Source organism: Saimiri boliviensis, chromosome 13 (assembly GCF_048565385.1).
Source record: "Saimiri boliviensis isolate mSaiBol1 chromosome 13, mSaiBol1.pri, whole genome shotgun sequence".
NCBI lineage: Eukaryota > Metazoa > Chordata > Mammalia > Primates > Cebidae > Saimiri > Saimiri boliviensis.
This window is the reverse complement of record NC_133461.1, coordinates 56,763,808-56,775,949: the sequence shown is the minus strand read 5'-3', so window position 1 is coordinate 56,775,949 and position 12,142 is coordinate 56,763,808. Positions and strand designations below refer to the sequence as shown.

Below are 12,142 nucleotides of genomic sequence, written 5' to 3'. Positions count from 1 at the left end.
AATCTAACAGATGTGGCAAAGTCTTTAAGCCACTGCATATATCTTAACCAGAATGATAACCTTCCACTTCTTACAGTCCATGTAACAATGGGAAAGGTAATCCCTCCAGGCATCATTTGGTAAAGGCAGCAGTGGTAATCTACGTTATAGTGCTATTGTTAGAATTACAGTCAGTACATGTAGAAAACCTGGTAAAATATTTGGCATATACTCTACATTAAATACACATTCGCTACTCTTTCTAATGTTATATAAAAAATTAGCACTACTTATGTGCTCTGCTTTAAGAATATAAACAAAAAAGAAATTAGAATTGAAATAACCTACTGGTAATGTTTAAGCATGTTACACTTGTATAATAATTTTTAATGTCTGATTTTTTAAAATGACTAATCACATTACAAAAGGGTTCACTGTGGAGTAGCTTTTTAACATTTAACCAAGTTTATTCAGTAGCAAAGCAACAGAGAAATGGAGCCAAATTACTCAAGAATTATCAGAACAAATGATGATAAAACATCTTAAAGTTATAAAGGAAATAAATGCATTTTAGGAATACATGTTTTTCAAGAAAATATATCTGGTGAAATCTTAATATTATCACCAATCCACTATCATCTAGACCTTCTAGGTATGTTCGGTTCTCCTATACTTTTACAAAATTGTGAAGAAAAGACCATCCAGGAGAGTCCCTGCCAAAGCATTCCACTCCACAGTCTCCAATTAACACTTAGACTTCATTTTTTGGTATATCCTGAAACTCATACATCATGCCTTACATGACTGTACTCCTGGGGATTAATTGTTTTTGTTGTTGTTTCAGATGGAATTTCGTTCTTGTTGCCCAGGCTGGAGTGCAATGGTGCGATCTCACATCACCGCAACCTCCACCTCCCAGGTTCAAGTGATTCTCCTGCCTCAGTGTCCTCAGTAGCTGGGATTACAGGGATGCACCACCATGCCTGAATAATTTTGTATTTTTAGTAGAGATGGGGTTTCTCCATGTTGGTCAGGCTGGTCTCGAACTCCCGACCTCAGGTGATCTGCCCACCTTGGCCTCCCAAAGTGCTGGGATTACAGGCGTGAGCCACCACACCAGGCCGTTTTGTGTGTTTTTAAATATATTTCTCTTAAAAGTCACTATGTTCATAACAAGACCACCTCAAAACTCTCCCCTCAGTATCACAAGACAGAGCATGACTCAGTCTCTCTTATGTCCATTTACCAACCCTTCCCCTTGCCAGCCTTACCTCAAACTGTAGATGAGAACCCCCAGATAACAAATCATCTTATCCATATAAACCATGCCCCACTTCAGTGTTTATCAACCCACTCCCCTCTACCCAAACTCAGCCTCTGCACAAAAGACCTATTCCAATGCCACATCATTTTTTACTTTTCTTCCTTCAAGACCTCTCCATATTGGTCATGATTAGAGGAGATAGCGAAAAGGATCAACCAAAATTTTTTAAACTTCTGCCCTCCAGGCCCTTCTTCAAATATTTAGATGTTGCAATGGCTTTTATTTATGTATTTATTTTTCATACAACTGTGTTTTAGAAGAAGCTAACTTTTAAAATAAACAATCCTAATTATGCTTTTGAAAAGTGGAATCACATGAACTGCAATTTGAAAACTATTAAAAGACATCAGTTCAAATGGGGAGATCCTTCAAGAGATATACATATTCCCAAAGCATACCAAATTAGTAAGTCAGCAAGCAAAACCATATGTTTTATCCATGGGCTTATTAGCAGTGTGGAAGCTGACATTTTATGTAAGTCTGCGCATTCTTTAGTATGGCAATGGAAAAGCAGCACTAATTGAATAATGAGAGAAGCAAGTTCTAGTTCTGGCTCTGCCAAAAGCCAAATAGGTTACTTAAATTCCAGGGCTTCAACTGCAAGACAGTGCAATGGGAGAACGACTACATGCCCTGATTTGCAGAGGACAATCCCAGTTTACACTGCATAATTACTAACATACCCTCATTCACTCTCCACCAAAGTGTCCTGATTAAACAATACATTATATGATCACCCTTAATGGTTAAGAGCACAAACCCACAAACAACCCTGTAGTTACTCTCCTTTTCATGTAAGAAAACAGAAGCTTAAATTAAGTAACTTTCCTTAAAGTTAATAGTTCAACTAAGTTACAAGGCCTTTGAAAACAACTATCTCAAAGGAAAAAGTAAATCTTAAGAAACATGTAAATTACTCAACAAACATTTCTTGAGTGTTTTAAAATAAAGCAAGGTGCAGCCCAAAGCACTAGGTGCTTCTTCACAGTGTGAAGCAGGAACATCCGGTGATTAAAAAGTGAAACATCCCAATATTTGTTAGCATATGCAACCATGTCAATACTGCTTTTGTCTATGAAATGAAAAGCTAGTTAAAGTTTGTTTGATTTCTGACTACACAGTTGATTTTGTTAGTCACGGTAATTATGTTCTACAAAGTCACCACGAGCACTTAATCAGTGAATACTGAACCACTGCTTCTAGGGGAAATAACAGGATTAGATTCCCACCAGCCTTTGGTCACAACATTTTAATCAACCAATCCATATATAACCTTGTTTTCTGTGTGTTTCTGTTTAGACATCTTATTTCACATACTGTGTTGATTCATTAACATTGAACTCACAGCCAACAGCACAACTCAGGCCCAACTGAAGCTCTCTTCCCAGACTTAGAAACAAGAGACAGCACTCAGCCCTATGCTTGGGGGTCATCTTAAACAGTGAAATCACCAACAAAAAGCAGGAAAAAAAAATGCGCTAACATTTCTGCTAAAATGATACTTGTCTACCAAGCTGAAACAAGAAGACGGAGTACTTGTTTGACCTCAGCTTCAACTGTGTGTAGCAGGCAACTCAAAAATGCGTGTGCTGCTCTGCACGTGTCTACAAAGGACCATTAAAGCTCAGCAAATAATGACCTTGGGCTTATGCACAAACAATGGGATTGACTATGATTGTTCTTACCAATTTAAGTCCTGTAAAAAGGTACTTGACTTCCTGATTGATAAAACAGCTAAGTTGAAGTTGATTTTCCTTTCCTTTGGTGACTTCTTCTTCTTCAGATTCTGTACATTTCATGCTTTATAAACTAAGATAAGGAATACGCCAACACGTATTCAATTTGTTACCTGGTCTTGAATGTAATTAATTATCCTAATGCCATTAAAATTAACAGTATCATTCATTGGTATTTAAAATATTTTAGTCTCCCAATAAAGATTCATTTCAACATACTTAAGAAATGTTCGGCCGGGCGCGATGGCTCAAGCCTGTAATCCCAGCACTTTGGGAGGCCGAGGCGGGTGGATCACGAGGTCGAGAGATCGAGACCATCCTGGTCATCATGGTGAAACCCCGTCTCTACTAAAAATACAAAAGCTGAGGCAGGAGAATTGCTTGAACCCAGGAGGCGGAGGTTGCGGTGAGCCGAGATCGCGCCATTGCACTCCAGCCTGGGTAACAAGAGCGAAACTCCGTCTCAAAAAAACAAAAAAAACAAAAAACAAAAAAAAAAAAAAAAAAAAAGAAATGTTCATTTGGCTATCAACAATTTTATAAGCAACAATGAGTAATGAATGTGTATTAAAAGATAAACTGCAATAAACTCTAAACAAATATAAGCTGGTATTTAGTATCATCTTATAATGGTTTTAGTAGCCCAAAGGTACACAAACACACATTTTTTCTAAGTTTTTCCAACCATGACCTAGAAAACAGTACTTCCCTGATTCATGTTTTATTAACTGGTTCAATTTCATATATATAGTTGGTACACACCATTTCATATAATTAAAAACTTAATTCTTTTATTTTAAAAGTTATTATTACCAGTAACCTTGACATATAAGAAATTAATTCTTTATAAGGTGAATAAAAATGAAGTAGACTCTGCAAAAGATGTTCTTAGAAAAAAATAAACATCCTTCAAAAAAGTTATTTAAAATAATTACATGAATCAAAACATAATGAATATCTTATTATCCTTCAAGATCACTCCAATGTGTATATTTTTCCTAATTCCTAATTTCCATTATTATATTATTTAAAAAACCTCTGGGCCAAGTATGGTGGCTCACGCCTATAATTCCAGCAATCTAGGAGGCTGAGGCAGATGGATCATCTGAGGTCTGGAGTTCCAGATGAGCCTGGCCAACATGGTAAAACCCTGTCTCTACTAAAAATACAAAAAATCAGATGGGCGTGGTGGTGGGCACCTGTAATTCTGCTACTCGGGAGGCTGAAGCAGGAGAATCTCTTGAACCCAGGAGGCAGAGGTTGTAGTGAGCGGATATCACACCATTGCACTCCAGCCTGGGCAACAAGGGTGAAATTCTGTCTCAAAACAAACAAAAAATAAACCTCTGAATGGCCAGACCCAATGGCTCACACTTGTAATCCCAGCATTTTGAGAGGCCAAAGTGGTGGATCACCTAAGGTCAGGAGTTTGAGAACAGACTGGCCAAACATGGTGAAATCCGTTTCTACTAAAAATACAAAAATTAGCCAGGCATGGTGGCATGCGCCTGTAATCCCAGCTACTTGGGAGGCTGAGGCAGAAAAATTGTTTGAACCCAGAAGGTGGAAGTTGCAGTGAGCCAAGATAGCACCATTGCACTCCAGCCTGGGCAACAAGAGCAAAACTCTGTTTCAAAAACAAACAAACAACAACAACAACAAAAAAAAAAAACCCTCTGAAGGGCCAGGTGCAGTGGCTCACACCTGTAATCCCAGCATTTTGGGAGGCCAAGGTGGGTGGATCACATGAGACCAGCCTGGCCAACATGGTGAAACCCTTTTTCTACTAAAAATACAAAAATCAGCCAGGCGTGGTAGTGTGCGCCTGTAATCTCAGCTACTTGGGAGGCTAAGGTAGGAGAATTGTTTGAATCCAGGAGGTGGAGGTAGGAGAACCCAGTGAGTCGAGGTTGCAGTGAGTCAAGATCGCACCACTGCACTCCAGACTGGGTGACAAAAGCCAATCTGAAGAATTTTTCTTCTACCCCACCACCACACCAAACAGTCAATGATGCTATTTATGCCAATTCTAGTAAGGTATAACTATAGTCTATACAAATCTTGGCTCATAAGGATACGTAGTTTCAAACTCAACACCGAAGAACTGATCAATTAAGCTTTTCTTTTTAGAAGGTGTAGCTGCTGATGCAGATGAAGAGTCTGTCTGCAAAAATTAAAACAAAATAAAAATTTCAACTTTATATAAATATTAATGTATATTTTCTTCCACACAATACAGTTTACTAATATATATTTAAGCTTTTAAAATGTAGTCCCTTACTGTAAAATCCTTCTGTTCAAAAAACATTACCAAAACTCATCAATGAATTCAATTTAATAAATAATACATTAAATTTAAATGTCATATGCAAGCTTCCAAATTCTGACTATAGATTGAGCATCTAAACTATTTAAATACATATCCATCTATTAAGATGAACTTATTTTAAGCCTTTGAAGGGAAAACAAATGAACAAAAAAAATCAAGGTATAATGAAAGTCTAAAGTCAAAAATATATTTTAATTACCTCTTTAACAGAATCATCCTCTATGGCTTCCAATTTCTGTTGCAATACTCGCATCATTTGTATCCAACATTCATTAGCATCCTGTAATGTAAAAAAAAGACACAGTAAGTAATCCTGGCAGTTAATGATCTACAAAATTCTTCCAAAATAATTACTGTCTCCCAGGCAAGAAAGCTGTTTCTTTGTTTAAAAATATTAAGCCAAATTAGATATATGATATTCCAAAAAATGAAGAATTCTAGAACAGCTTATTCATTCAACAGACATCTGCTGAGCTCCAATTTGTGCTACACTGTACTAGATACTCAACATAATAGCAGTGAAAATATAAAATTCAGGAAGAGATAAGCGTTATGAAGGGGGAAAAAAGCAGGATGGAAACAGTACGTGATCAGGGGAAGGGAAGTGTGCTATTTCAATAAAGAGGCAGGGAAAGCCTGAGGCTTTGGCCTTAGAGTCATGAGACCTGAAGGAGGTGAGGGAGCAGGTCTTGCACTTATTTGACAGCCAAAGGAACAAGAGCAAAGGCCCTGCAGGAAGAGGGCACTTGAAGGGTTCAAGGAAGAGCAAGGAAGCCAGGGAGGCTGGAGAGAGGCAAGCAAGGGCACAGTGGTAGTGACGAACTCACAGAAAAAGCCAGGGGCTAGGGGATTTAGGTCTGCAGTAGAAAATCACTAGGGAGTACTGAACAAGAGGCCAACATAATCCTATCTTCATTTTAAAAAGGACAATGGGGACTGTGTAGAGAAACTGCAAAGGGGCAAAGGCGGAAGCCAGATGATCAGTCAGACTACTGTGCAGCTGCAGGCAAGAAACAGTGGTGGCATAACTAGAGAAGACTGATGTTTATATTTCAAAATACGTCCCAATAAGTATGGTAAATGTAGGAAATCTAAGTTTTACATTTACAGAATGAAAACTACCTTCCCCTAATTACCTGTTGAAGATACTGTCCTTGTTCACCCTTCTCAGCAAACTGTGGGAAAGCCATGTGCAAAAACTGCAGTAGAATAATAGGTGGAATACTGGAAGAAGTTTTATCCATGGAATCAAACAAATCTCTAAGGGCTTAAAGACAAAGCAAACACTGCCTTAGTAAAACAGTCACATATATAATATACGCTACTATAAATTAATTTTAATTAATACAAACAAAAACCTGCTTAAAATTTTCTTTTTGAAATAGAGTCTTGCTCTGTCACCCAGGCTGGAATGTGTTGTGGCACAATTTCGGCTCACTGCAACCTCTGCCTCCCAGGTTCAAGCAATTCTCCTTCTGCCTCAGCCTCCCGAGTAGCTGGGATTACAGGTGCATGCCACTAAGCCCAGCTAATTTTTAAATTTTTTTAGTAGAAATGGGGTTCACTCTGTTCGCCAGGCTCGTCTCGAACTCCTGACCTTGTGATCTGCCCGCCTCAGCCTCCCGAAGTGCTGGGATTACAGGCATGAGCCACCGTGCCCAACCACTTAAATATTTTTAAGTGTATCTACTGTTTGACAATTGTTGGACTCCCAATAAGAAAAAAAAAATTCATTTTTAAACCTTAACAAACTCACCAGAAGACCTTACAAAGCAATCACTAGCTATAAACAACTTTTGAGCCCTGCCTCTTTCCTTCTTCTTGCCAGCCTTTGTCTTCCCAAACAAAGCAGGGTGTTTTAATTCAGTACAGAGAACACATGACCTCTGTCGAGGGACCAAACGGGCTTAATTTATTGTTCTGCTACTCTGCCATGATCAGGACAGCAGGTCACCTCTCCCAAATTACCTCCCTTTAAATATATAGTTGGTTCCCATCTACTCAATGGCTGGAGATTGAAATCTGGGTCCTTAAACAGCTGACTCTACTGGACAGCTACAAACCAAAACTATTAATAATGTACCTTCTTCAGAAAACCTTCTTTCCACTTACCCCTCTCACCAGCATGAATCTCACAGTTATGGACTCAGCTGTTCTCTTGGAGTTCGAACCATTTCTCCTCTATTGACTTCCTAGTGATTATACTTTGTCCTGGCTTCATGTACAGCAAAACTCTTACTCTAGTTTATCTCAGCTTGTATGGTGTATTAATACCCAAGAACGAAATGTCATCTATCATCATTATACATACTGAACCCACCAAACACTACAGCATCTTAGCACAAAGCAGGGGCTCAATAAAATGTCCCTGAATAACAAAACTGAACACAATGTTTAAAAAATATCTTTGGAGGGAGGGCTGAAATTTTTTCATCACTACCAAGCTAATTATTTTTTTAAATAAAAACCTACATTTTAATAATACTTTATACACTACTCAAAAAAACAGATGATTTAAGATCTAGTATATACCATCAATAGAGCATCTCAAAAGTATTTCATTACTTTGACAGAAAAAGGTCAAGAAGAAATCTAGATTAAAAGGGACTAATAAGACATAACAACTAAATGTAAGTGGGATCCTAAATTGAAACCTGAAGCAGGAATGAAAATCTTTTTAATGGATAATATTGGGACAGGTGGCAACATTTGAATAAACACTATTTTAGAGTACTGTATGAAACTCTCAAATTCTGAAAACAAAGTTTGTATTTTGAGACAGTGTCTCATTCTGTCACCCAGGCTGGAGTGCAGTGGCACAATCTCAACTCACCATAACCTCCGCCTCCCAGGTTCAAGTGATTCTCGTGCCTCAGCCTCCTGAGTAGCTAGGATTATAGACATGCATCACCATGCCTGGCTAATTTTTGTATTTTTAGTAAAGACGGGTTTTCACCATGTGGGCCAGGCTGATCTCAAACCCCTAGCCTCAAGTGATTCACCTGCCTCAGCCTCCCAAAGTGCTGGGATTACAGGCATGAGCCACCACACCCAGCCCAGATTGTAAAAATTAAGAATTGTCTTGTGGTTATGAATGTCCTTACTGTTAAGAAATGCACCCTGAAGTATTCAGGAATAAAACACCTGATGTCTGACACCTTATTCTAAAATGGTTCAGAAAAAATAATTACATGAATAACAGAAAAATGAGAAACCAAATGAGACTAAAAGTAACTCATGAATTCCCATGACTTTTCTGTAAATTTAAATGTATTTCAAAACAAAAAGTTAAAAAGTCAAGAAGCAAAAAGGTAAAAAGAACAGTATTTTTCATCGCACCAATACTATTAGCCCCATATATGATGCTGGAGAAGCTGCTGAAATTCTGAATTATTCTTAGATACATAAGCAAACAAATGAAGTAGATATAAATGATCACATTTTCTTACTAAAAACTTTATTTCAACAAATAACTCTACTTCAAGAAAAAGATTAAAGCAAAATCTAACTGCAAATGACACAAAGAAAACTGTTAAAAATTAAGGTTAACAACAATGAGATAACACTTCATATCTCTAGGATAGCTACAGTCAAAAAGACATACAATACTAAGTTCTGGTAAGGACACAGAGAAATCAGAACCCTCATTCCCTGATACCCTGGGGGAAATGCAAAATGGTGCAGCATCTCTGGCAATTCCTCAAAAGGTTAAATATAGTAACCATATGACCCAGCAATTAATTCCACTCCTAGATATATATCCAAGAGAAATGAAAGCATTTGTCCACACCAAAACTTGTACACGAATGCCAGCAGTATTTGTAATAGTCAAAAGGTGGAAACAACCCAAATATTCCACCAGTATGGATAAATAATATGTGGCATGTCCATATCAGGGTCTCTTACTTAGCAATAAAAAAAGAATGAAGTACTGATACATGCCACGATGTGGATGAATTTTAAAAACATTATACTAAGTCAAAGATACCAGTCACAAAAGACTACAAAATAATGGAATTATTTAATTCCATTTAGAACAAAAGTCCAGAGTAGGCAAATCTAGAGAGAAAGAACATAGATAAATGTTTCAGTAGGGCTAGAAATGGGAAAGGAGGTTACTACTGGATGTTATGAAGTTGCTTTTTAGTATAATCATGTTCTAAAATTAAGATTTTAGTGACATTTGCACAACTCTGCAAATTAAATAAAACACAATAAATTATACACTTTAAATGGGCAGATTTTATGACATGCACACTATATCAATAAAACTGTTAGAAAGAGTTAAAAAAAGCATGGCTGTAAAACCCTATTGACCTAGCCCAAAGATTTAACAGTATTAAAATGTCCAAAGTTAGGTGGACATTCTCTTATGCAATAAAGAAACCAGTTATTTCTATCCTTTAAGATTTATTTCTCCTCATACACATCACTTCTTTACACCGATACCCACTAAGACTCTCTTTTATAAAGATACATGAATTGTGATAAAACCCATCTCTGGTTATCCCTAAAGTCAACCCCAAAGATATATTATACAAATCGAACCTGAAGCCAAAATTATAATTTAATCTAAAAATGCAAAGATTATTTTTCACAAAGGACAGACATCACTGGTTTATAATCTGGATAAAATAAATACCAAGTTGTTTAATGTAAGTATAACGTACTCTCCAAGCTTAATGAGGTGATGTTTTACAAAGACATTCTGTAAACTGCAAAGGATTATGAGTGAAAAATATAATGTCTAACTCCTATCAAAAAGTAGTGTATTTAGTATACAAACCTGCGGTAATATACTGCGCTGAAGCCATTTCCCCTGAAGCTCTCAAGGCACCTGCATACCTAGGAACATTAAAGCAGAATTAAATAACAGAATTCAATTCATTCTAACACTCAAATGGGAAGAAACCAGTTAAAAGGACACCCTCAACTCCAAGTTCCTCCGAGTTGTTCCCACTTTTCCTTTTCTTCTCTTCTAGTCTTGCATTATATAGAGGGAAAAGGAATGCTGAAAAGGGAATTGAGATGAAGCCTACTTTAAGCTCTTTCCCTTTGTCGAACTCATATAAAACAAATATTTTACTTATTTATTTTTCTTTTCTTGAGACAGAGTTTCACTCTTGTTGCCCAAGCTAGAGTTCAACGACATGATCTCGACTCAATGCAACCTCCACCTCCTAGATTCAAGCAATTCTCCTGCCTCAGCCTCCCGAGTAGCTGGAATTACAGGCGGCCACCATCAGGCCCAGCTAATTTTTGTATTTCTAGTAGAGACGGGGTTCCATCATGTTGGCGAGGCTGGTCTTGAACTCCTGACCTCAGATGATTCACTCACTTCAGCCTCCCAAAATGCTGGGATTACAGGCATGAGTCATTGCACCCAGCTAAAACAAACACTTTCTGAAAGTACTGTGAAACAAAACTATCCACTAATCACAAAGAAAATAAAATAACACAATCTCTGAAATAGAATAAGCATTAGATCAAAAACATTAAATCAAAAATCATACACCTACATTCAGCATTAGCTTGCTGTGTATCATTAAAGTCACTTAAGTTTTTAGGTCAGTTTGCTCATCTGTAAACTGAGAAGCTTCTATTAAATGATTTCTAAATTTGCTTTTAGCTTTATGATCCTTATTTAATTTACAACAGTACAACAAACTGGTCATGCAAAGGAAATATTCAAACCATAGTCATTACTCATATAATGTCTTATGACAAATGCTCAGAAATTATCATTCAGTTAATATCAAACATTGAGGAAGACTGCATATGCACTATAATTAAACTATGCATACATACTATATACCCACTAGAGTAATTAAAATAAAAAATTTTAGAAATTAGTATCACCCAATATTGGCAAGAACGTAGAGCAATCAGAATTACTGATATAATCAATAATATGAATGGATCTTCAAACTAGATATCGAGTGAAACAAGCCAAAACAAAAGAAAAGCATAACCTGTAGGATTCCATTTATCTTATGTTTCAGAATGTGCAAACTAATATGACATCAGTAGTTGCTGGAAGGGAGTGGGGAGGATAAGCATTAACAGAGAAAATGCACATACAAGAAATTTTCTGAGATGACAGAAATGTTCTTTGATAAGCAAATGGATTACAGAGAATTTGCATTTGCCAAAACTGATCAAACCAAACACTTAAGATATGTGCATTTCACTAGATGTGAATTATATCTCAATTTAAAAAGCAAAACCCCCTGTGCTTACGTTAAGTCACAGAAAGTATTGTGTTAAATTGTATTCAATTGAAGTTTTGTTTTCCCTTTTTTCATCTGTTTACATCTTTCAGAAAGTACTGTGACTAAACACATTTCCTTAATTTTTCAATACACAATTCACAATAATGCCTGAATTATGTGTGTTCACTCTTTAAAACCTGAAAATCATCATATTTTCCTGTTAAGACATTTTAGCAACTTTTTAAAAGATTTTTGAAATTAAAATTGAGTACTAGTATAGCAGACATATCCCAGAACATCACTTGGGTATGTAATTAGCTATATAATTGCTGCTGTTACTGACTTTTACTTCCTGTTATAGGGTAACATGAATATGTAACTATTTCTATATTTATGGCAAAGATACACTAATGAATCTCAATTTTATTTTGTAACTAAGAATAGGAAAGTCATATGCAATTAAATATCAAAAAAATTCCCATATTATAGCAATAAAATGTAACTTCTAATTAATGTAAAACCATCCAATAAGCCAAATAATAGTAACACTGAAGTTTATAAA

General features: G+C 36.5%; 1 protein-coding gene across 2 annotated transcripts in view; it reads right to left on the bottom strand.

Annotated features, from left to right (window-relative positions):
* USP14 (ubiquitin specific peptidase 14) overlaps nt 1-12,142 on the bottom strand; it is a 58,455-nt gene that overhangs the window by 11,053 nt on the left and 35,260 nt on the right. For both annotated transcript variants that reach the window (XM_074383707.1, XM_003924791.4), the window contains 5 exons: nt 10,155-10,213; nt 6,505-6,635; nt 5,568-5,648; nt 5,118-5,203; nt 2,989-3,103 (listed from right to left, as the gene is read on the bottom strand). In XM_074383707.1, coding sequence (XP_074239808.1) covers nt 2,989-3,103; nt 5,118-5,203; nt 5,568-5,648; nt 6,505-6,635; nt 10,155-10,213 — 472 coding nt within the window. The remainder of the gene's footprint in view (nt 1-2,988; nt 3,104-5,117; nt 5,204-5,567; nt 5,649-6,504; nt 6,636-10,154; nt 10,214-12,142) is intronic.